Source organism: Eumetopias jubatus, unplaced genomic scaffold (genome assembly GCF_037043125.1).
Source record: "Eumetopias jubatus isolate StellerSeaLion01/CBP00866 unplaced genomic scaffold, mEumJub1_p1.0 scaffold_14, whole genome shotgun sequence".
In the NCBI taxonomy this organism is placed as follows: Eukaryota; Metazoa; Chordata; class Mammalia; order Carnivora; family Otariidae; genus Eumetopias; species Eumetopias jubatus.
Window position 1 is genome coordinate 87216178 of NW_028274820.1, and position 25459 is coordinate 87241636.

Genomic DNA, 25459 nt, shown 5'->3' on the forward strand with positions numbered 1-25459 from the left:
TAATCTGGTTAGGATGAAAATCTATTTGTATGCAAGAGTAACAATAAACTCGGTAACATTTAATTTAAATCATATGAGTGGTCCAAAAAGAAATATCAAAGGGAATAGAGAAAGGGAGGCAAAATAATTTCCAGCCAAGGTGATCAGGGATATCATTGCCGTCAACGTAGTACTTGAGATGAATACATTTTGTGCTAGTTATTCTCCATTTAGCCCCTCTATTAGTCCCTGATGACTGCCATAACAAATTACCACAGACTGGGTGGCTTAAAACAACAGAATTTTCTTTTCTCACAGTTCTGGAAGCTAGGAGACAAAAATCAAGGTTTTGGCAAGGCTCCGCTCCTTCCCTAGGCTCCAGGGCAGAGTCTGTCCTTCAACATTTCCAGCTTCTGATGGCTCCAGGCTTTCCTTGGCTTGTGGCCACGTCACGCCAATTTCTGATCCTGTGGTCACATTGCTACCTCCTCTTCTTTCTCAAAACTTCCACTACTTCTCTTTTATTAGGTTATACATGATTGCATCTAGGGCCCACCCAAGTAACTCAGGATAAGCTCCTCCTCTCAGGATCCTAAATTGAGTAACATCTTGTGCCATATAATATAATATTCTCGGGGTCTGGGGATCAGCATGTGAATGTATTTTTAGAAGGGGGCCATAGTCAGCCCATGACAGCTCCCTATCCTTCTCTGCCCTGCTCTGTGCCCCATAAAGCTGCTACCATGATGATATGATCTGGACTCCACAGTGCACTGGCTTAATGTTGGGTTTGGCCAATGGGAGGCATCAGCAAGTATGGGAGTGGGGAGGGAAGGGGTTGAGGGGTTGCGTTATTTCTTCTCGTTTCCTCCCTGCTTTAGCACCATGGTCTGGCAGCAGCCACGCCCCTTCATAGCTATAACCTCCTTCTGGACTCCTATAACATTATTTGCCTCCCTTGTCTCTTGAGCCCTGAGTTTCCACTCCTGCAGTCCTTAGGTGCCTCAATATTCCTCTTAAGTGCCCCAAACCCTACTTACATCCTTGCAAGTAGTGTCTTCATCAAATTATTTTCAAAACCCCAGCTGAGCATACCTTCAGTTTCCTGCCATGATCTTGCCGGATATAGATATGGAGAGGTGACAATTTAATTTCCAGAACAGACAGACTCAGGTTGCTTCCATCTAAGTTTAAGTAATGACCAGTGGGAACTGAAAGGTGATTCAGCACACAATACGGCCACAGCAGCTGGTCTATCTCTTGGCCTCTTCCACACTAAATATCTGCTGCCCTGCACTCTAATTATTTATGACTGGTACTCTCTGCTTCTGTTGCCCTTGCTACTAAGTACTTTCTATTCTTTTCTCTATCTCACAGCTTCTAGTGCATCATGGTTTCTGAGGCCACATGACTTCAGTTTTCTTCCTTTCCTCTGTGTATCTTTTAGCTTCTGCCCATTGCTAACTAGTGACTCCCTCTCTGTATTTCATATTCAACTCCCCCAAAGAACCTGACTGGGTTGGCGGCTCACCACCAAGAACAGACTGTTGGGCAGAGCTTTCTTGGCAAGCTACCACATCGGCATAGGCTTATTGCCCCAGGTTAGGTATCTGCTCCTGGAACAAATGGTTTTGTTTGGAATGGCAGAATAAGTTGATAAATAATTTGGTTTCCTGTCTATTAGAAACCCCGAGGGGGTTATAGATGTGGCAGATAGTCTGATGCTTTCAGGCAGTTATCAAAATCCAGAGGAATTTCTGTTGTCCAGTTTAGGATTAAGGCTAGTTTTGAGCTATTTGTTCAGAGTCTTTTTATTGCCAAGGATTCTTTTAAATATTTTTATTTACATCCAGATAAACTGTACCTTTTTGGAGGTAATATACGAATTTTATCAGTTATAGTGATAATACTGAAATTTATTATCAGCTATGATTAACTTCCAGAATACACTCTTGGCCTCTTGGCTTTGGGCCAAGAGAATTTAGGACGTGGTGGTTCCATTTAGAGAAATGGAGCCTGAAAATCTTAGCCTATGTTTTACAGAAAATAGAACTCAAACCCAGAATTAACGCTCATGTTTTATTTAGGAGCTACAATCCCAGGGCAGTAAGAGTGAGAGAAAAAGGGAAGGGAGACAGAGAAAGATGGGAAGCGATGCAAGATGATGCCCGAACAATCTGCAGAGACAGTAGGTATGCCGGCATGTCCGTGTGGAATACCTCCAGATGCTATATGGTGAAACCATGCTCAGGTGAGTGCTTGGGAGGGAGAAAGGAAAAGGAATCCATCTTTGTGGTTCCCTCCCATTTAACCACAGATCAAGATTCACCACACCAGGAGTTACTTTCCTCACACTTTTAGGTTATGTAATATGGTCCCATTGTTAGTCTCTCAGCAAGCCACATGCTCTCTAGTATGGCCTTTAATCCTGGTTGGGGGTAGAGAGAGAAGCCAGAAATTCATGGTGTGAAGCTGGTGAGCCTGGTCACTTGGTGGCAGTCAAGGTGCGGATGAGGCCGGGAAAGTGGCAAGTAAGTCCAGCCTTAGGTTGCGGGCCTACCTGGGCCCAAGGAAAGCAGGTCAGCTGCAGCAGTGGCAGAGACAGAGTAAGCAAGGAAATGATGACAAGAGAAACTGATGAGGCACATTAAGACGTGTCCGGTATACTCAACATTAGAAGGAAGGATATGGCTGAAACTTGCAGGTATGTCCAAAAGGCAGTTGGAAATTTGGAACTGGAACTACTTCCAGAAAGACTGTGTTTTGAGAGTTATAGAAGGAATATCCATAGAGAATTATATTCCCAGACAGCATAGAATAGAGGAGGAACATGGGTTTGGAGACAGGCAGAGCTGTGCTACATTGCAGCTGTGTATGATCTTGGGCAATTTTTTAAAAATTTTATTCATTTATTTGAGAGAAAGAGAGAGCAAGAGTGGGTGGGGGAGGGGCAGAGGAAGAGGGAGGGAGAAGCAGACTCCCCACTGAGCAGGGAGCCTGACAGGGATCATGACCTAAGATAAAAGCAGATGCTTAACCGACTGAGCCACCCAGGCACCCTGATATTGGGCAATTTAACTTTATCTCTTAAAGCCTTAGTTTCTTTATCCATAACATGGGGATGATGATACTATATTGTTCATGCTTCTGAAGCATTTGGCACAATGCTTGGCATACAGTAAATGCTAAATAAACTGGCAATTATGATCATTAATATCATTCCTGGATGACTGTAACCTTCCCAGGTTTCTCTTCTCCAGACTGACTCTGTCGGTACTGGTCCTAAGTGCTCGTGGAGCAAGGTGGGTGGCTCACGCCTCAGTCCTTTAATTCCTCTCAAGGGCAGCTGCCTCTGGATCACTCCAACACTTGAAGTCATGGAGACCCAGTGAAGGTGGATGGCCCCCTACAGGGTGCTGACATATTAAGCCCCAAGAAAGCAGCACCACTAACCCATCATTTTTGGTGGGAGACAGGACATATCTTAAATAGTCCATTTGCCTCTATACATTTTTTTCTCCCTTCGAAGTAGGAAAATGAAGTTTTTCGGTCAAAACTTTGCCTTGGTGCCCCCAAGAAAGCACAGCCAAATACATAAGTGTTGCTAGGTCCTTACAAGAAGTTCTTGTAAGACTTTAGAACAGAAGACATTCCTCTTTATACAAATGGTATTTGATGGGATATCATCTCTGGATTACACGTATCAAGTTTTTTTTCCCAGAAGTTGAAATTCTTTTGAATTTGCACAAGCATATGAAATGCCAGATACTTTAAATACTTAAAGCATGTAAATGATTTGGAAATTTCTGGAACAACAGAAGCAAACACCTATCACTCTTCTCTTCAAAACCCCTATCACTCAGAACAAAAACCCAAATCCTTATCAATGGCCTCTGATGACCTATGGGAACTGGTCCCCCGCTACCGGACCCCATCTCTTACTGCTAGGAGGCAATATGGCATCCTCTGGTACCACAAAGCCCCTAGAGCCTCTAGAGACAGCCCCAGCTCTGTCATTTGACAGTTACATTTGGGGGTGGTTTGTTAACCTTCTTGTGCTTCAGTTTTATCATCTGGAAAAAGAGAACAACAGTATCCACTTCACATAGTTGTTGGGAGGATTAGTTAATATTTTTAAGTGCTTAAAATACTGCCACTAGCAAGGACTAGCTAAGTGTTTGTTAGATAAATAAAACACTTCCCCTCCTTCACGCACTCCAGCTACACAGCCTCCTCGCTGTGCCTCCAGCAGGCCAAGCGCGCTCCTGCCCAAGGGTCTTTGTATTTGCTGTTCTCCCAGATGGCCACCTGACCACTTTGCTCACCTCCTTTAGGTCTCTGCTCAAAAATATCACCTTTTAAATGATGACAAGCCTATTTCAAATTGCAGTGCCCTCCTGTATACCTCTACATTGTTTCTTTTTCTTATTAGCACTTACCTACTTCTAATGCTGTATAAAATTTGCAGATTTAGGGGCGCCTGGGTGGCGGTTGGGCATCTGCCTTCGGCTCAGTCATAATCCCAGGGTCCTGGGATTGAGCCCTACATCGGGCTCCCTGCTCGGCAGGAAGCCTGCTTCTCCCTCTCCCACTCCCCCTGCTTGTGTTCCCTCTCTCGCTGTGTCTCTCTCTGTCAAATAAATAAATAAAAAATTTAAAAAATTTTTTTAAAAAGATTTTATTTATTTATTTGAGAGAGAGAGAATGAGAGATAGAGAGCACGAGAGGGAAGAGGGTCAGAGGGAGAAGCAGACTCCCTGCTGAGCAGGGAGCCCAATGAGGGACTCGATCCCGGGACTCCAGGATCATGACCTGAGCCGAAGGCAGTCGCTTAACCAACTGAGCCACCCAGGCGCCCTAAATAAATAAAATCTTTAAAAAAATAAAATAAAATTTGCAGATTTATTTGTTTTTTACCTATCTCCCCCAGCTAAAAGGTAAATAAGGGCAGGGATATTGGGGTTTTCCTGTTACTCTCTCAGGAATTTCTGAAAGTTGCCTTTCAGTATCTGAACTTATACTTACTTGTAGGTCTGTAAGTTCAACGCTTAGGAGAATAAATGTAGCTGGGTTTTATTGTTGCTGGTTTTTTATCATTATGGCATTGCCGTTACTGATTGTGTGGTTTTGTTTTTTTGTTTTTTTAAAGAGAAAGGGAGAGAACGCTTGAGTGGTAGCGGGGTAAAGAGAGAGAGAGAGAGAGAGAGAGAGAGAGAGAGAGAGAGGAAATCTTAACCAGGCTTCATGCCCAGGGGACCCTGAGATCATGACCTGAGCTAAAATCAAGAGTTGGATGCTTAAGTGACTGAGCCACCCAGGAGCCCCAGGAATATTTGTTTTATTCTTTGATGTATCCCAAGTGCCTAGAACATTGCATGGGACTTGGTAGTTGCTCAATACTATTTGTGGGATGAATGAATACACTGTTTTCAGATGAACAAATTGAGTCTATTGTAAAGACTGATTTGTAAACGAGCTTCCTAATATGCATGTAAAATGTAGAAGATCTCCCCAAAAGTTGTTCTCTTAAGTTGAATAGGTATGATCTCCTTCCCACAATATTGTTTAAGAAATGGATTAGGAAACTTTTTTCCCCAAAGATATTTAAAGGTGAATTTTAGCTAACACTTAGGTTGAGCTATCTCTAATTCCTAGGGAGCATACTCTAAATTAATGAAATTGATCGACTCCTAATTAATTGCTAGTGGGCTCTGTGGCACTGTCATTTATTCAACATGACCTAGAAGTTATCAGGATATGGAAAGAGAGAACTAATCGACACCCACTCTAGGTCAGGTAAGCAGCCAGGCTCAGAGCTGAGAGGCAAGTATCCTCATCGCTATAGTACAGATAAACAAACCTACGCCTACAGAGACCCTCGATCACGTACCTGATAGGTGAAAAAGCCAGGATTCAAACCACCAGTTTACAAAATCCATTACTCTTTCCAGTATCTCACTTTAAACCTCTGATTTCTCATTTGTAATACATAGTAACATTACTTAGAAACAGACTTATTATGACATTTCAAATAACATATGTAAAACAGTATACTTGATAAATGACAGGGTTTTTTTAATTTTTTTTTTTTTAATGGCTGTACTTTAGGAACGATGATGAGACTTTTCCCATGGGGAACAATCACATAGCCTCCCCCAGGGAGAAAATATAAGCCCTGACTTATGGGGACATCAGAAGTTGGTCCTATGGGATAGATTAGTGGGAGTAGTCACATTACATATTAATAAGAAGAATTTTAAGTTCAATAAATGCTTAAATACTTGTACTTTTTTCATTAAGAGTTGACTTTAGGGACTTTCGCTAGTCAAATTTGAGACAATCTGATCACCAAAATTTTGTTTGTATGGTTGTATAAAAATGATGGTTGTATACAAAGAAAAAGCCACACATTCAAAGTGACTAAAAGTGGGGGAGGAGAGAAGAGATGGGGGAGGAAATAGGAAAACAAAACCTTCTTCTTTACAGAAGAATGCCAGCTAATAAATGTTGAAGAAATGATGAGGTTTAAGAAAAACACTGTTATGCAATCCCCAATGTAATAAACTCATTCAATCAAAGACTATGTGGATGGATAAAACCTTTGGGTGAAGGGTTGATGGGTGTTATGGGTTGAGCTGTGTTTCCCCAGAAAAGTATGCTGAAGTCCTACCCCCAGGACCCTAGAACGTGATCTTATTTGGAAATAGGATCATTGCAGATGTAATTTGTTAAGATGAGCTCATCCTGGAATAGGATGGGACTCTAATCCAGTATGACTGGTGTCCTTCCAAGAAGATGGTCACGTGAAGACACAGAGACACAGGGAGGATGCCATGTGAATATGGAAGCTGAATTGAAGTGTGGCAGTTGCAAGCCCAGGAAGGTCTGGGGCTACCAGACGCTAGAGGAGGCAGGGAAGAATTCTCTCCTAAAAGTTTCAGAGGGAGTTCTGCCGACACATTGTTTTAATACTTCTTGCATTCAGAACTATGAGACGTTACATTTCTGTTGTTTTAGCCACCGGATTTGTGGGTACTTTGTTACAACCCTAGGAAACTAAAACAATGGCAGTGTACCAAAGCATCACCCCACATGTCCAAAGGGTGGATACTTGATCAAGTATCACAACTTAACATCACTAATAGTGGGACAACCTGACATCATATTCCTTCTGATATGATGCTGTAAGAGGCACATGATGTCACTTTGATGGACTGATTGCAATAGGCCCAGATTCTTTCCCTCCCTATCCACATCCCTTGCAATGTGACCTTGCAGCAACTCCCATCAAGAGGTAGAGTTTATTTCTCTACCACTTGAATACAGGCTGGCTTTGTTATCTTTGTCGGCTAATATAATGCAGTTAAAGTGACAGAGTGCCAGTTCTAAGCCTAGGCCTTGATAGATGTTACATACTTCCACTTTCTTTCGGACCCTACCTCTTCCATGAGAATAGGCCCGGGCTAGCCTGCTAAGCATGAGAGATGAATGGAGCTGAGCCCAATCACCCCAATTGACCTGGGATCCTAGACCAGCCAGCCCCCAGTCAACCTGCCAAATGACTACAGATCCATTAATGAGTCCAGCCAAAATCAGCTGAGCCCAGCCCAGATCAGCAGAACTACCTAGTCAATGGTAGAATGGCCCTCAGTGTGGGGGTGGGTTGGTATGCAGTAATAGCTAATCGTTACAATGATCTATGTACTATTCTTGCCAAATATGTTCAAATGGAAACTAATCATGAAAAAAATCAGAAAATCCTGAAGTGTGGAACATTCTGTATCCCAACGAGCTTGGGCATTACAAGTCTGTGTCATGAAAAACGACAACAAAAAAGTGAGGAGACTGTTCTAGATAGACTAGAACAACGTTTTTCAATCTCAACACTGACATTTTGGGTCAGCTAATCTTTGTTGTGGGGGGTTGTCTGTGTATTGTAGGATACTTAGCAGGCATCCATTGTCTCTATTCGCTAGATGCGAGTAGCACCCCCAGTTATGACAATGAAAAGCTGAATGTTCACCTTGGGGCCCTGGACTAGAGACAAAATCAAATGCAATGTATGAACCTTGTTAATATCTTAGATCCAAAAAAAAAAAAAAGATGGCCATAAAAGATATTTAGGACAATTACAGAAATTTAAATGTGGAATTAAAGATATCAAGTATCATTAATTTTCCTAGGTCTGAAAATGGCATTGCAGTTATATAGGAGGATGCCTTTATTCTTAGGAGGTGTAAGCTGAATTATTTGAGCGACACATCATAAAGTATTCAATTTACTTTCAAATACTTCAATGCATAAAAATGTGTATTTATAGAAAGAGACACAACAGAGATGACAAAATGTTAACAATTGATGAATCTAGGTGAAGAATATAAGGGCATTCATTGTATCATTCTTTTGACCTTTGTGGGTTTGAAAATTTTAGAAAATAAAGAGTTGGGAGTAAAAAAAGTTAACCTCATCTCCATTTCCTGACTCAAGTAATTTAATGTGCTACAAAGAGTAGGCTTCTTCTAAATGAATCTGGGTGCTCATTCTGCATTGCTTGGACAATGAGCTAGCTCAAACCAGGTATGGAGGGGTTGGAGGCTAAGGAAAGGGGCTTCTCTCAGCCTGAGGAACTGTCCCCAGGCTCCGCTTCCCATGGGACCACTGGCTTCACTTGTGTAATATCCCATGGCCCCAAAAGTCTAGATGTTGGGCAGCTCATGTGTTTCCCAGACAACTCTGGTAAATAGCTGGCACTAAAGTCCAGGCTGCCTGATGCCAAGACAGTGTGATTCTTCCTTTCACTGATAAGGCTTACTCTCACACTTACTGGTTCTATATAAAAAAGAGATCAAAAGAGAGGAAGAGTTCCCTTCCCTGGAACACAAACCATTCTGTGGGGCCAGCAGGTCAGCCAGGGACAATAAGAGAATCCTCCCTTCTCCTAATGACTTTGACTTTGTAAGTTTCCTCTTTTCATAGTAAAACCTAATTTTTTAACCTGTACTATATGACATCATGGAATTCAAGTCAAACCCTGGTGCATTAAAGTGGCAACTGTAGCCAATCTCAAGTAGTGGGTCCCTAAGTTATCCACAACTTCTGTCTGACTTGGCTACAGATCAAAGGTTCCTATGACCTCCCACCCTTTGGATTCAATTATTTGCTAAAACAGCTCACAGAACTCAGGGAAACAATTATGTTTATATTTTTTCTTTTCTTTTTTCTTTTTGTAGAGGGGGGGAGCAGCAGGGGAGAGGGAGAGAGTCTTAAGCATGCTCCATGCCCAGGGCAGAGCCTGACTTGGGGCTCAGTCTCAAAACTCTGACACCCCGACCTGAGCTGAAATCAAGAGTTGGATGCTTAACCGACTGAGCCATCCAGGCACCCCCAATATATATATATATATTTTCTATTATCTCATAACAGGGCACTGTATATTATATGGTCTGCTTTGTGCAAAAATGGTGTGTGTGTGTGTGTGTGTATGTATGTAAGTATATATATATATATATATATGCTTACGTGGAAAGAATACACAGTTAACAGAAATAATAATAATAGTTAACTTTTTTGAAGTTTGAATTTATTTTTATGTTGGTGTGGTGTCTTACTTTTACAATGAAACAAAATATACAGATTGTGCCTTGAAACATCTTTCAAAATGTCAATCAGTATCCCTTCTGATACTTTCGTAGAAAAAATATTTTAATTATTGAAACAGGGTAAGGCTGTGTGTGGGAAACTTGATTTTAGCTGGTGATGCAAATATTCAAATAATATTGATCCATTACAACTAGTTGTATGATTTTTAGAACCTGGGAAGGCTGGATCAGAGCAGTTACTAACTTTCTTAAGTATTGGTCACTCACCTTTCTTAAACTGCTCAGGCCAAGTCTTCAACAAGACTCCTACTAGAATGCAACAGAAGCCCAGCAAGGAAAAAACAATGTGACAGGAAGTTTTTTTTTTTCCTCCTTCTTCCTTCTTCCCTCTCTCCCGAGTTTCTTCAGGGACATGGAATTGAAGACATAAACCCGATCCAAAAGTACCAAGATATGGGGAAATTTGCAAAGATGCATGGATAATTCTTGTTCTTTGTAAATGCACCATATCTGCATCTGGCAGCTACTCTTTAAAACACCCAAGGTACTCATCTGAGAGGACAGCCTCTATCAGGGGAACATTTTCTGTTCCCAGTGAAGTGGCACATCCAGTTCTTGGTGCAGGCTCACTTAATTCCTATTAGTCATTTCACAGCTGTATATTGGGAAGAGAAAATCTCAAATACTTTTGGCTGATTTCACTAAACTAAAAACAAGACCTTCCCCCTTTTCTCACAGTTCCCGTTTGTTTACAACTTTCCAGTCAATATAACATGTCTATTTTTGTGGATATTTCTCCTATATGTTTTAGTTGTCTGCTGACCTATCTACCCCATATTCATTCTACTTGCATACCTAGATTTGTGGCCATAACATAGCAGGTGGATGCTGGCCCACCCACCCCAGTTTGTCATTGAATTAATGGTGCAATTTGTGTTAGGTGGCTTGTGATTCGAAGATTGTTCAGGGACACTGCTTAAAAACACAGGTCAACTGGGGCGCCTGGGTGGCTCAGTCGTTAAGCGTCTGCCTTCGGCTCAGGTCATGGTCCCAGGGTCCTGGGATCGAGCACCGCGTTGGACTCCCTGCTCAGCGGGGAGTCTGCTTCTCCCTCTCCCACTACCCCTGCTTGTGTTCCCTCTCTCGCTGTGTCTCTCTCTGTCAAATAAATAAAATAAAATCTTAAAAAAACAAAACAAAACACAAGTCAACTACAAAATGAGACAATGGATTTGATCAAGGTTTGTTATTTTTTAGGTTGTTTAAGGACATTAGATGAATGCGCAAATTTGTTACTGTAGCATTGCTATGCATACTGAAGATGCACATACGGGATTATTATTGTAGGTTGGTTTGTGACAGCTGGCCCTGATTTCCTTATTTCCTCAAGAAGATACTTTGAACAATTATTTAAATGCCTCCTCTCTGCAATTACAATAATAATGATAATGATGATTTTGCAACTGAATATGCAATTCAGGGTGCATACACTACCGTTTTTAGCTTGTTTCTCTTTTTATAGTGATGTCAGCTACTGTTGTCGGTGTTACTGAAGAACAAAGAACCATTTTTGTATTGAGGGTCACTGAACTACATGAAAAAAGTAACCTAAGGCCAATAAAGGAAGTTATAAGAAAAATAATGATTATAGTTAGTATTTAAAGAATGCTAACTATGAGCAAGTTTTTTTTCTCCTTGGAGAGACAAATACAGCATTTTCAGAACTTAATTGCTTTTATTTTTATTTATTTATTTAAAGTAATCTCTATGCCCAACAGCCCAATGTGGGGCTTGAACTCATGACCTCGAGATCAAGAGTCGCACACTCTACCGGCTGAGCCAGCCAGGTGCCCCAGAACTTATCTGCTTTTAAAGTTAACAACAAATATGTCATTTAGTAATAATAAATATCTGACAATGTTTTTGTTCTATGGTATAGTCCATTAAGGAGAAGCAAGTGGAAAAGATGAAAGAGAGGGGAGGTACGTGTTGTGGGTTAGAGGGAGATGACTGAGTGAAAGAAGCCAAGTCAGATGCAGAGGGGAATGAGAGAGTAACACGGGGTAAGAGGCACAGGATAGAAAGGCGGATACTGTGGGAGAGCAGCTGCAGGAGACAGGAAGAGAGGAATGAGAGGAAGAGAAAAATGGGTAAAGAAGGAGGAGAGGAAAAAGACTTAGTGTGGGGGATTTCTCTTTTTAAAGAAAAGTTATTTATTTATTTGAGAGAGAGAGCATGAGAGGGGCAGAAGGAGAGCGAGAGAGAAAATCCCAATCAGAAATCCCACCCCGGCGCTGAGCACGGAGCCCAACGTGGGGCTAGATCCCACAACCCCGAGATCATGACCTGAGCCAAAACCAAGAGTTGGACACTCAACCAACTGAGCCACCCAGGTGCCCCCACGGTGTGGGGGATTTAAAGAAGCGTTTTTGTTTGCTTTTAGGATGAATGTGGGGTCTCTAGAGTGTGGCATTTACACCAGCATCACCTGTTACCAATTCTCTTTAAAATACCGATTAACTGTTGTTCCCAACTTTAAGTATCCAAGTCATTTTAATTGTAGACCTGGTGGACAAGGCGGGAAAGTTGAAATGGAAATCTTACAACTAGGTGGATGTCCAAGCTAGCTGCCGTTGCAGCATCTGGTTTCTTGATGCTTACTTCTCAGGAGAAATTCCAAACGCAGAAGGGGAGCTTAGCTGTCAGGTACCAACAACTTCCTGCTAAGACATAAGGGGGGAAAGTTCCCAACCTTGGTGGCACATAGAAATCTTTTGAGGAACTAAAAAGCCTGGCTGGTGGAACCAGTCCCGGGCCAGGTCCTTTGGTAAATAAAGCAGCATCCATGATTTTAAGGGAAAAAAAAAAAAACCTTTTGAGATACTTAAAATTAATATATCAATGCTTAAGTCCCACCTCTAATATGTAACTGTTTGGGGATGTGATATGGGGATTTTTACAAGTTTCTCATGGGATTCCAATATGCAGCCAAGAATGAGAACCACTGCTTAGAGGCATCTCTCTGAATGTGCTCACCAGAGAATCCCAGTATAATGCTGGCTATTTTGGGGGCTCTGAGAGCAATGACCTGAACATTAAATTGCATAAAATTAGACCAAAGGCCAGAGTTTCTCACTCTTTGTGCTATATGTTTAGTAACTGACATTGCCAGAAATTGGTTGTAGAGATGGGGGGGGGGGGGGAGATAATTTTGAGCTTATATGGAAATATACAGGAAGAAAATAAAATTATCAATATTAAGAAAGGTCTTTATAAAAATTTGCATTTGAGACACGATTTGGCCCAATTCCAACATTATGAGGACATATGGTGTCTCTTTTTTTGTTTTTTTAAAGATTTTTTATTTATTTATTTGAGAGAGAGAGAGAATGAGAGATAGAGAGCACGAGTGGGAGGAGGGTCAGAGGGAGAAACAAGACTCCCTGCTGAGCAGGGAGCCCGATGTGGGACTCGATCCCGGGACTCCAGGCTCATGACCTGAGCCGAAGGCAGTCGCTTAACCAACTGAGCCACCCAGGCGCCCCATATGGTGTCTCTTTGAAGACAAACTTCAGTTGACCTCCTCAGATTGATCTGAGCTGTTGGGGAACCAGGAGAACTGGTTTGCTTCTTCTCTGTTTGTTTGTGTACTAAATAAATAGCTCAGCTGAGTCCCTTGTCCCACAATATCCCTGTTGCCTTACTCTCTGACCTGCTCTGCATGCTGGATCTGGTTCTCTTTTCTAGTGCAGAGCCATCTAGAATTCTCGGTCGCTATGCTCTCCCACTTCTGTCATTCTGCAGTTCCCTCTGTTTCGGTTGACACTGAAACTTATTTAACCTGACCATCCCCTGTGCTGATATTCTAACGCAGAAAACATAAAGGGAGAAGCTGTCCCCAGTCAGTGATCCTTTCATGTCAGGTAACATATACATATTTCCATTTAAAGTAGCTTCCTGGAGCTTAAGTTTCCTAGCCCAGGCAGGGAGTCTCCTATGATTTTCATGTGAAACAGGAAAGAATGGTTGCCTCGACAGACCCACAGGGGCTGATACCTGTAGGCCTACTCTAGATGATTCTATTCTATTCTGGGTATAGCTTGAATTAGAAAAGATATTTGGCCTGTGGCCTTATAGAGCCAATGCTTCTGCTAACTGCCACTATGGCCACTATTGTTACTTTATATTTTATATTTATATGCTAATCCTTTCCGGCTACTTTGTATATTTAACCCATTTAATATCTGACAAGTTGACTGTGAACTCCTTAAAGCTAGGTATATTCCCAGTACCTGGCACATAGTAGGTGTCCAGCAAGTATTTACTGAATGAATGGATGAAAGTTGAAGCCATCCAGGCAATGAAGGTGAGAGCAAGCTGGATGAAGAAGGGAGGAAATGAGAGGAGCTCCTTCCATTTTCTCCTTCACAAAAACCAGGTTGAGCCCCTGACCATGACAGTGGGACAGAAGCACTGACAGGTCCTGACTTAAGAATCCCCTAAACCTCAAACATTTCTACCCCAAGGGGTGGGATAATTTTTTGTGAGCCAATTTCACTTTTCCCAAAAGGACTTCTGGTTTCCAAATACGCTAGGAGTCAGTGGTAATTGCTTTTTGGAATATTATTTTGTCTGCCTCATTTAGATGTGGTAATTTGCAAAGCAACCCCCAGCAGTCGACAGTTCCTCCACAGCTGTGTGGTGTTCAGACATTTCCTGGGAGTCCTGGCCACCTCCTCAGCAGCTGGCAGTGCTCACTGAACCAGGGTATGTGCTCACCTGGGATCAGCTTGGATCCTGTAGCACTTGTTGTGTCTGGGATTTTTAAAATTCTGAAAGGGTGAAGGCCCAGTTACTTAATCCAGAAAATGAAAGTACAGTAACTCATAAAGGCCCAGCCTTACTTAATCCAGAAAACAAAAGTACAGTAACTCATAATTTAAGAATTAGTAGGGACTTTACATCACTGAGTCCATACTAGGTGGATGAGGAAATTGCAGCTCTGACAGAACCCGGGACAAGGTCAGCTGGCTGGTATCTGGGAGGCTGGGTGGAGAATCTATATTCTTGGTGTGGCACCAAACTGTGAGCTGGGGTCCTCTGCATTTATGCCTGTGTGGATGTTAAGTGTTTAAGTTACTACCGTTGACCCTGAAATAACACGGGTTTGAACTGCATCGGTCCACTAATATGTGGACTTTTTTTTTTTTCTAAGAAATACAGTACAGTACTGTGAATGCATTTTCTCTTCCTGTGATTTTAATAATGTTTTCTTTTTCTAGCTTACTTTAGTGTAAGAATATAGCATATAATACACATACAAAATGCGGGTTAATTGACTGTTTATGCAATCAGTATGGCTTCCAGTCAACAGTGAGATATATGTAGATAAGCTTTAAGGGAGTCAAAAGTTATATGTGGATTTTTGACGGCATGAAGGTGGGGAGGGAGGTTGGTGCCCCTAACCCGGCTTCAAGGGTCAACTGTATTTATTTCTTTTTGAAGCTCTTTCCCCTGGCCAGAGACTTCCTGGTCCTCCTTCGTACATGCTTCAAGGTCACAGTTCAGACCAAAATGTTTACCAAAAAAAAAAAAAAAAAAAAGTAGGCACTTATGAGATGACGAACCAGTGCCAGTTCCTGCACTCTCTGTCCCTCAGCTCCAACCAAGCTCAGCGAACAAGGGAGGGATAAAGCGGTCTCTAATACCAGGAATTTCTAGGCTTGGATGCCAACAGGCAAAAGGAGGAATTCTGCTATGGCCAGCCAGCGGAGGCTGTGGTGGCTGCTGCTGCCATCTCCTGGGAGCAGACGGACCTGAGTGTCACACCTGAAGCTAGTCTCACCGTTCACCTGGGACCTGCGCAGAGGCCCCACTGGGGCTGGCTCAAGTTCCTTTGTCCTAAAAAATAAAGGGGATATCCCCTTATTTACAAAGTGCTGGTATTTGCTTTTCACCCACTCCTTTTGGCAGTGTTGTGCCCAAAGAAATGATTCCACAACAATAGCAAAGTTGTAATGAGTTAATGCGGCAACCGTGAGAGAACAGAAGCAAGATGGAGGCAGAACCATTAGTCTTAGGAATACATCACATATTTCCCTTGGCCTTCTGAATCCTGAATGTGTACATTTGAGACTTGTATAATAGGGCACGTGTGGGTTTGGCGAATCTTGACCTCCAAGAATCTCTTGAGTTTACTGGCAGGGCTGCTCATTCACTGAGATAATGCATGCATATTCCTGGTATGCAAGAAATGCTCAGTGGGAATTATTATGGGGCAAATTCTAATCCCCATGATGATTTTCTTCATTTACTAACCAAAAATGGATGGATAGCCCCCATGCCTTTAATACTTTCCAGTCTTCAGATGGTCCCTAAGCAAACTCCTTTAATTTTTAAAAAATATAATCATACATTAGTGCTATGGATTGAATGTTTGTGTTTTCTTCAAATTCATATGCTGAAGGCCCTACTCCCCAATCTGATGGTTTTAGAAGGTGGGGCCTTTAGAAGGTGATTATATTTTGATGAAATCATGAAGGTGGAGCTTCCTGATGGGACTAGTGCCCTTATAAAGGGGAGGAGACCAGAAATCTTCTCTCATCCATACAGCAAGAAGGCCACCATCTGCAAACAGGAATAAGGCTGTAGACACCCAATCTACTGGTGCCTTGAGTTTGGACTTCAAGACTCTAAGTGTGAGAAAAAAATGTTTGTTGTGTGAAAATCAATAAAGGAAAACCTCACTAAAGAGGACAGACATACCACTCAATGTCAGTTACAGGAAGAATTGTCAGTTACACTCTTCCCAACAGAGGTGTCAATTATGGGCTCCAACAGAAGAATCATCACCAGGAAAGAATCATCAATTACAGGCCCCAACAGGGAAAAGAAGTACATTGTATCTCCTACAAGACATTGACTTCCTCTTCAACTCAGCTAATGAGAAGTCATCAACCCCAACTCTTTCTTTTCTCCAATGGACTTTCATTCAAAACAATCCCTCCCAACTTATTTCTTCTTCAACTAAATAACATCCCTCTCCTTTGCCTGTTGCTGGACTTGCCTATGGTTTTGCTGTAGCTTGCATGTCCTGAATTGAAATTCTCTATTTCTGAATAAATCGATTTTTTGCTGGCAAAGTATTTTTATTTTTAAGGTTAATAGCTATTTAATCCACATAGTCTATCATATTGTTGTTACAGTAGCCCAAGCTAACTAAGACAAAAATCGGTACACAGAAGTGGGCATGTTTAGGGGGGACATGCTGGAAGAACTCCTTATTGCTGTGAAGGGACTACCAAAGGCGATTCTGGAGAGAGCTCAGAAGGAAGAAAGCTGGAGAGAATGCCTTCCATTTTTTAAGAGAATATATGAATGGAATGTTGCTAGAGATACGGACAGTAAAGGCCATTCTGCTCTCAGACAGAAATGAGGAACATGTTATTGGAGACTGGAGGAAAGGCAATCTTTGTCAAATAGTGGCAAAGAATTTGGCTGATTTGTGTTTTTGTTCTTGTGTTCTGTGAAGGTAGAACCTGCAAGTGATGAAATTGGTATCTAGCTGAGATTTCTAAACAAAGTGTTGGAGAAGTGGCTTGGTTCTTCCTGACTGCTTGTAGTAAAATGAGATAAGAGAGATATGAACTGATGATGGAACTGTTATGCAAAAAGGAACCAGAATTTAAAGATTTGGAAAATTCTAAGCCTCTCCACATTACAAAAAATGAGAAAGCATGTTTGAAGAGAACACTAAAGGTATAGCTGGCTGACCATTTGATAAGGAGATTAGTGTGGATATGAACCACGGACCTAATCAGCCACCTCAGCAAGGAGACTCCAGTGTGAACTGAAGGAGATGGATATAGATGGAATGAAGAAAGGCTGTTGGATGTCTTGGATTTTACAGGACCAGGACCACAGAGCTGTTTGGTTGGAATATAAGCTATTCTTCAAGACAGGGAAAGAATGACCCTGAAAACAATTCAGAGATCAGGGGGGCCAGCAGGGTTTCAAAAGAGGAAGTGATCACCTCTATTACAACAGACCAGATGGCTTCCACCACAGCTCTGGGACAGGCCTACCCAGAGCCCTGTGGGGGCGGGGGGGGGGGTTCTCTGGCAAGGCCACCATCCCAGGGGGTAAAAAAGGCAGCACTAAAGGCAGAGCAAAGAGTCAAAGGGGATTATTCTCAGGCTTTGGGATTTCATGGAGTTTGCCTTGCTTTCATGGGACTCATCCCTCCTTCCTCTCTCATTTCTTCCTTTCGGAATGGGAATGTCTATCTTATGCCTGTCCTACCACTGTACTGTGCAAGCACTTAACTTACTTGGTTTCACTGGTTCATAGCTGGAGAGGAGTTCTGCCTCAGGAAGAGTCTCATCCATACCTGATTGAGATGATATTTGGATAAGACTTCGGACTTTATGCTGGAATGAGATAAGATTTTGGAGCTATTGGGATGAAATGAATGTATTTTGCCTGTGAGAAGGACATGCATTTTGAGGGGCCAGGAGCAGAAGCACGAAGGTAGATGTCTGCAAATCAGGAGGAGGTCCCTCATCAGATACTGAATCTACTAGCACCTTGATTTTGGACTTCCCAGCCTCCAGAACTGTGAAAAATAAGTGTTTTGTTATTTAAGCCACAAAGTTTATGGTATTTTTGTTATAGCAGGCTTAATTGCCTAAGACAATTAGTGAGAAAAAATTCAGGAGGCTATAAGAGATACAGTTCAGGAAATATCTGAGTATCTACTATGTGCTAGTTATGGATGATATAAAGAAGAATAATGTAGGCGTAGTCCTAAAAATTTCCCATTAAATACATGAGGAAAAAAGTCATTGAGAATCAGGTACTTGGCTTATGGATTCTGATCTGCAAAAGGCCAGCTGTGTAAATGACCTTGGACATGACATCTAACATATTTGGGTATTAGTTTCTTCATCTGTTGCATAATATTGTAAAAGGAAATTCTTCCATTTACAGCAGAGCTTGCCTAGGAGATAGCACACTGTATACTGTATTGTGCTTCTACTTTACTCAACACCTAAAATGGTTAAACAAACCATGAACTTTGCCCGACCTCGGGTCAGCTAAAGTAAGACCCTTACAGAACCTATCTGAAGATTTATTTTTTTCCTGACCACTGATGTATGAGGCTTGCTTTAACCAGTCATGTACAGAGCTGTTGATTTATTCCAGCTCATTTAGAGGGTATATTTTAATCTTTAGTGAACATAACAATCATGAAACCCTTTCCTTACAATTAAAAACACCTTCTTTTCCCTCTTAGCCTAGTGTGTTCCTTTGCCTGGAAATAAATCAGCCAAATTTGTTTTGCTTTCTAACTCGTGATGGTCTTTTTTTTTAAAGATTTTATTTATTTATTTGACAGAGAGGGAGAGAGACAGCGAGAGAGGGAACACAAGCAGGGGAAGTGGGAGAGGGAGAAGCAGGCTTCCCGCTGAGCAGGGAGCCCGATGCGGGGCTCAATCCCAGGACCCTGGGATCACGACCTGAGCCGAAGGCAGACGCTTAACGACTGAGCCACCCAGGCGCCCATTGGTGGTCTTTTTTATTTGACAACATCTTATATCTGAATAGTACTTTACAGTTGACTATGTTTCTTCCTACTTGAGAAGAATGGGATGTGATCAAACAGGACCAGCTTTCAAACCAAAGAGATTCCGGCTCTGTTACTGACTAGCTACACCTCCTCGGATAAGTTATTCTATCAGTGAAGGTCCCAGCTGGAAACAGATGGCATTCTCAAGTTGGGCAATGTTTAATAAAGGGACTATTTATAAAAGTGTGAGAACACACCAGGGAACCACAGAAAGCAAGGAGTGGGAGTGGTTACTGGAACCCAGAACCAGAGAGCTGTGTAGAGAGACCACTTGGGAAGAGGACTTGTGACCTTTGGTCAAAAGGGCCAGTCAGTCCCGAGTGACCTTACAGGCAGGAAGTCAGGGGAAGGAATAGCCCCACCTCACTCTCTTCTGTCCCACACATGTGAAGAAGCAAACCAAAGACAAGTACTTAACATTTCTGAGTCTTATTTTTCTCATTTGTGAAAGGGGAAAAATAATATTTATATCTCAGAGTTTCTCTGAGAATGAAATGAGAACTTACATCGTTCATAGTAAAGAAGCTAGGCACACAATAATTGTTCTCTTCCTTCACCTGATCTTCACAACCCCCTTGTGTAGTAGACAGGATAGATTTGATTCAATTCACTCTATAGGGTGGAAAATGAGACTCGGAGAAGTTAGGCGACTTTCCCGAGGTCTCATGGCTAGAAAGGTACCAGACCTAGGAACAAAACTAAGATTTTCAACACATACTCTAGGCTTCTTTCCATAGGCTATTCTTGTACCCCTATATCATCTTCTTCAAAAGGCTGACACCAATGGTTTCTTCTATCTAGAGCTGCTATACCTGGAGCTAGTGACTCTGCTATTCAGAGAAAAATTTATTGACTCAGCAATCAGTGCCTGAGACAAAATAAGCAACCACTAGATGGTTCGATGAAAAGAAGGCCAAATGCCTAAAAGGTGACTGGATGTAAGACTCTGACCAATATAGATTCTCCATGTTACATCCTTGGCAATTCTACTTTGATAGCCACTAGGCATCCCCTACACAGTACACTGATGTCAGAATTCCGTTTTTTTTTTTTCCTTCTTTTGTAAGAAAAGAATCCTATTTACCCATTTCACCCATCCCCTCACCAACCTCCCCTCTGGTCACCAGTTTGGTTATTTAAGAGTGTTGGGGTTTTTTTTTTGTTGTTAGCTTGTTTGTTCATTTGTTTTGTTTTTCAGATTTCACATATAAGTGAAATCCTACAGTATTTGTCTTCCTCTGACTTATTTCACTTAGCATAATACCCTCTAGGTCCACCAATGTTGTTGCAAATAGCAAGATTTCACTCTTTTATATATGTATATACCACATCTTCTTCATTCCTTCACGTTATCAGTGGACACCTGGGCTGCTTCCATTTCTTGGCTATTTAAATAATGCTGCAATAAACATAGGGGTGCATATATCTTTTCGTTTTTTTTTTTTTTAAGTAAGCTCTACACCCAACGTGGGGTTGAACGCATGACCCTGAGCTCTAGAGTCACATGCTCTACCGACTGAGCCAGCCAGGCACCCCATGTATCTTTTCAAATTAGTGTTTTCATTTTCCTTGGACATATACCCAGTGGTGGAATTACTGGATCATATGATACTTCTATTTTTAATTTTCTGAGGAACATCCACACTGTTTCCCTACAGCGGTTGTACCAATTTACATTCCCACCAACCATGCACGAGGGTTTCCTTTTCTACACATCCCTGAGAACACATACTATTTCTTGTCTTTTTGATACCAGTCATACTGACTGGTGTTTGGGGATAGCTCATTGTGGTTTTGACTTGCATTTCCCTGATGATTAGTGGTGCTGAGCATCTTTTCATGTGTCTCTTGGCCATTTGAATGTCTGAATTCAGAATTCTTGATTCCTTCTACCTTGAAACTGTTCTAACCCTAAATCTTCCCCTCCCAATAAAAGCATCACTATCTACCCAGTGATGCAAATCCCAAGCCCAGGAATTATCCTAGATTCCTTCCTTGTCTGCCTGCCTTCCCTCCCTTAGCAAGTCTAGTTGGCTTTACTTCTAAAATATGTCCTAATTCAACCTCTATTCTCCATCTCCTCTGCTAATCCGAGCCACCATCATTTCTTGCATGGCTACTATAATAATCTCCTGTCAAGTCTTCTCACTTCAACTCTTCCTTCTCTCCGACTCACTAAAATGGATCACGCTGCTCCTTGACTTCAGCCCCTGCACAGGTCTCTTCTTCATAGTTCCACGTCATGGTTCCTTACCACAGCTGTTAGGGCCCTACTTTCCCGACTCCACTCTCCCCCATCACTAGGCTCCAGCCACGCTTTCTATTCTTTGAACACACCAACCCCTTTCTGGTCTCCGGCCCCATTGCACTTATTTATTCTCTCTGCCTAGAATGTTTTTTATCCAGCCTTTGTATGCCTGGCATTTTCTTACTGTATAGGTTATTAGCTTAACTATTACCTTCTTAGAGAAGTTTCTTTTACCATCCAGTCTAAATATTACTCCAGTGTAGTCTTTTATTAGTACTCTAAATGCACAGACTAAAATGATCCAATTGACTTTATTTATTATATGTTACCCTATCAGAATATAAGCTCCATGAAAGCAGGGCCCTCATCTGGCTTATTTGTTTATCCCTGTCTTCCTAGCACCTAGACAAAGCCTGGTATATCACAGCCTTTTAATAAATCTTTTTTTTTTTTTTTTAATAGGGATACATGTTTGCTGTCTGAGAAGTTCTGGCATTCTCTTTCCTTTGCAACCCAAGTTCCCTTTTAGTGTAATTTATTCATTCTTCAATAAATATTTATTGAGCACCTACTATGTACCAGACATTCTCATAGGACTGAGGATACAACTGTGAACAAGATATGCATAACTCCTACCTGCATGGGAGTTATAGTTTAGGGAGAGAGAATAGGAAAAAAAGAGGAAATTAAAATATATTGTGATATTTGCTAAGATAAGGAGGGAAACTAAGGGTGCCAAGGGAAACACAGAAAATGGCACCTAACCTCAAAATAGGTGATGAGGAATGATTTTCCAGAATGAAATGATCTGAAAAATGAGCAGGAGTTAGCCAGGTGAGTAATGGTAGAGAATACTTCTGGCTTGGCTTAGACTAACCTTGGAGGCCAGAGAGAGCACAGAACTTATAGGAGCCAATTCAGTGTGTTAGTTTAGTTTGGGAGGAGTAAAACTTGTAAGGGGGAAAGAAGAGAGAAGGCTGAAGAGGTAATCAAGGCAGGATATGAAAGGCCTCTGCTAAAGGAGCTTCGTATTACTTAAATGGAATAGAAAGTCACTGAAAGTCACCTCAGGAAGAACTGGCTTATATCTGTTTTTTAAAAGGATCACTCAGGGGGCACCTGGCTGGCTCAGTTGATTGAGCATTCAACTCTTGATTTTGGCTCAGGTCATGATCTCTGGGTCATGAGATTGAGCCCCATGACTGGCTATGCACTTGGCATGGAGTCTGCTTGAGATTCTCTTTCTCCCTCTCCCTCTGCCCCTCATCCCCACCCTCTCAAATAAATAAATAAATAAATTCTTTAAAAAAAATAAAAGGGTCACTCAGAAACCATAACTCTATGTCTGGAAAAGGACAAAGACTCTACTTACATTAGGGTAAGAGGTGTAGTTAGCAAATTTGGGGCCCCTAACTAATTGAACTGAGTCACCATCTTAATCCTTTCCCCTTAAAAGTATCTCTTTTCCCCAAAGTTAACCACTAAGCATCTTTGGGACTAACCTTCTCTGGCCTCTCCCCCTGTCTCTAGACTCCCAAATCAAGTCACTGGGGTCATATAGCATTCCCTCAAGGAACAAATATTTTTCCAACATGCTGCAACACCCAAAGTGCATGTGATTTTAGAAGTTAATATATTGTGGCCTTCTTTGGGGCATTCTTTTTTTCAAAGTTTTTTTTTTTTTTTAAGTAATCTCTATACCCAATGTGGGGCTCGAACTCACAACCCCAAGATCAAGAGTGGAATGCTTTACTGACTGAGCCAGCCAGGCGCCCCCTTTTTGGCATTCTTGATCTGATATGCTAGCAAAGGCCACTACAAAGTTTTCCTCTATGGTAATAGGTCAGGACAGTTAATGAGTATAACAGGAAGAGACTACTACTGAGGTGTTTCAACTCACTTGGTCATTCACTGAGAAACTCTTTGCATGAGTTTTTCCATGGGGCAGGACAAGATGAAGACACTGTCACGGCTTTTCGGGGTAGAACCTTTTCTAGTGAGTGAGGAATACTTGGGTAATCGCAGTGGCTAAGCCAAGAACTAAGCATGCATAACCCTGACAAACAGGTCCCTGATGGGAGCATTATCTAAAGCTGCCAGATATTTGGAGCAAATGTTTCTTTTTTGATAAGAAGCTGGTGTGATGCCCCTATGGCATCCAGAGCACGGGGGTTGTTACTCCCTCTCTGGTCTTTTTCTCACAACTCTGTTCTGTCTGAAATTTTGGGCGAAATTTCTGCCCGAGCTAAAAGCAGGCAGATTCAACAACTGGAAAAAACCATGACACACGGCTTCCCCAACCCCTTAAGGTTTTTTTCTGGTCTGTGGGTGAATATCATGACTGAGCAAGCCTATTGCACGGACTGGTGTGAGAGGACTCGCAATTACAAGGAAGGGCATCTCACAAACTGCAAACAGAACACGGTGAGAGGACACAGGAGCATTTCCTTTTCCTGTCTCCATGTGACTCGGGAACGCGGGGCAAGACATTTAAAACCAGGACGGCCGCAGAGGGAAAGGATGGTAGCTCTTCCACGCCAGCTCCCTTTCGGTGAGGGCAGCGGTTTCCGAAGTCGCAAAGACGTCCCTTCTCCCAAGTCCGTCTTCTCAATTTCCCTTCCTGGCTCCTAACTACAATTTCTTTCTTTTCATAACATTCTTGGCTTACCTCAGCTTGTAAGAAAAGTCCTTTACGCCACTCCCCTCCACGCCTCCCAGGACAGCCCTCAGGTGCTCACAGTCCATCTCAATTTCGGTCGGGGTATTAAGGAGCATTAGGCGACGGAAACTCTAGGAGAGCCCGAATATCCGCGCACAAAGCCAGCAAGACCCCAGAAGGGGAGAGCACACGGCCCGGTGGGCCGCGGCCCCTTTAAGAACAGGCCACGCCCCTCTCCTCCTCCCGGCGCGGCCGGCGGTCGGTGGCGGCCGCTTCGGTGCTGACAAGATGGCGGCTGGCGGGGCTGTCGCTGCGGCGCCCGAGTGCCGGCTTCTCCCCTATGCGCTACACAAGTGGAGCTCCTTCTCCTCCACTTACCTTCCCGAGTAAGTGCTGGGCCCTGGGCTCGTGCTGCCCTACTCTTCGGCATAAGCACGGCTGGGCCAGGGGGGCTGTGGAGGGCAGTCGAGCCGAGAGGCCCAGGCGGGGCCTGGTAGGGGGACGCCTGGCCTCCCGAGTCTCGGTCCAGCCGCGGAGAGCTTTGCCCTCCCTACCCCCCGTCTCAAGGAGGGGTTAGGGTCCGGAGAGCGGGGTCCGGGGGTAAGGGGTGAGGTGTGCCGCGGACCCGGAGCGCGTAGGACAACCGGGAGCCCCGTGATGCTGTGTCCGGGATTTGGGGGTTGAAGAGAGCTTGGGGGGCGGCTGGCTCGGGGAGGTGGGGCAGGAACCGGAGCTTTTGAGGTCCCGACGTCTGGCAAACTGGTGAAGATGTCTAGGGTCGTCGGGGCTGTGGAGATTGGGGGACGGCCCGGCCGAGACAAAGTGTAAAGCTGAGCAGAGGAGTGATTGTTCTTGACTGGGGTCATTAGAAGTGATTAGCTCGAGAGGAGTGGTAAAAGTCACGAAAGGCTGAAAAGTTGTGGGATCCACCAGAATCCTTGCAAGTGGGGAGGATTTGTAGAATTTGCAGAGGGTTGTCTTTTCCGGCTGGTGTTCTGAAAAAGATAGGGAGTGGGCTGGGACATTACAGGAGAGTTCCATTATATTATGGCTCAGAACATGGATTTATATAAATACAGACCAATTTCCCAACCCAGAAACTCACATATAGACGGAAAAGTCTGACTTTAATGGATTTGACTTCCAACACTGGTTTGGTTTGAATCCCCGATTTGGTGTTAAAACAAGTTCCATTGCATTACTACCATATGTTTTTTGTTTTTTTGTTTTGTTTTGTTTTGTAACAAATTCCTTCTGAAATGCTGAAAGCACTTTCATACAGTGTTTATCTTTAGTTTATCTTTGAGGGAAGAACATGTAACTCCAGTTTTACATAGAGATAGAGA

The 25459-nt window shown here is 42.7% G+C and overlaps 2 protein-coding genes across 5 annotated transcripts in view; one reads left to right on the forward strand and one right to left on the reverse strand.

The window, feature by feature from the left end:
- LOC148162539 (uncharacterized) overlaps window positions 1-24305 on the reverse strand; it is a 60179-nt gene extending 35874 nt beyond the window's left edge. For both annotated transcript variants that reach the window (XR_015766782.1, XM_088018510.1), the window contains exon 1: window positions 24123-24305. Coding sequence is in view for 1 of the 2 variants with exons in the window: in XM_088018510.1 (XP_087874636.1) it covers window positions 24123-24229 (107 nt within the window). In the remaining variant the exon portion in view is untranslated. The remainder of the gene's footprint in view (window positions 1-24122) is intronic.
- Window positions 24306-24364: 59 nt separating this feature from the next.
- The window catches only part of MKLN1 (muskelin 1), a 177822-nt gene continuing 176727 nt past the window's right edge, over window positions 24365-25459 (forward strand). For all 3 annotated transcript variants that reach the window (XR_003609795.2, XM_088018511.1, XM_028106146.2), the window contains exon 1: window positions 24365-24499. Coding sequence is in view for 2 of the 3 variants with exons in the window: in XM_088018511.1 (XP_087874637.1) it covers window positions 24402-24499 (98 nt within the window). In the remaining variant the exon portion in view is untranslated. The remainder of the gene's footprint in view (window positions 24500-25459) is intronic.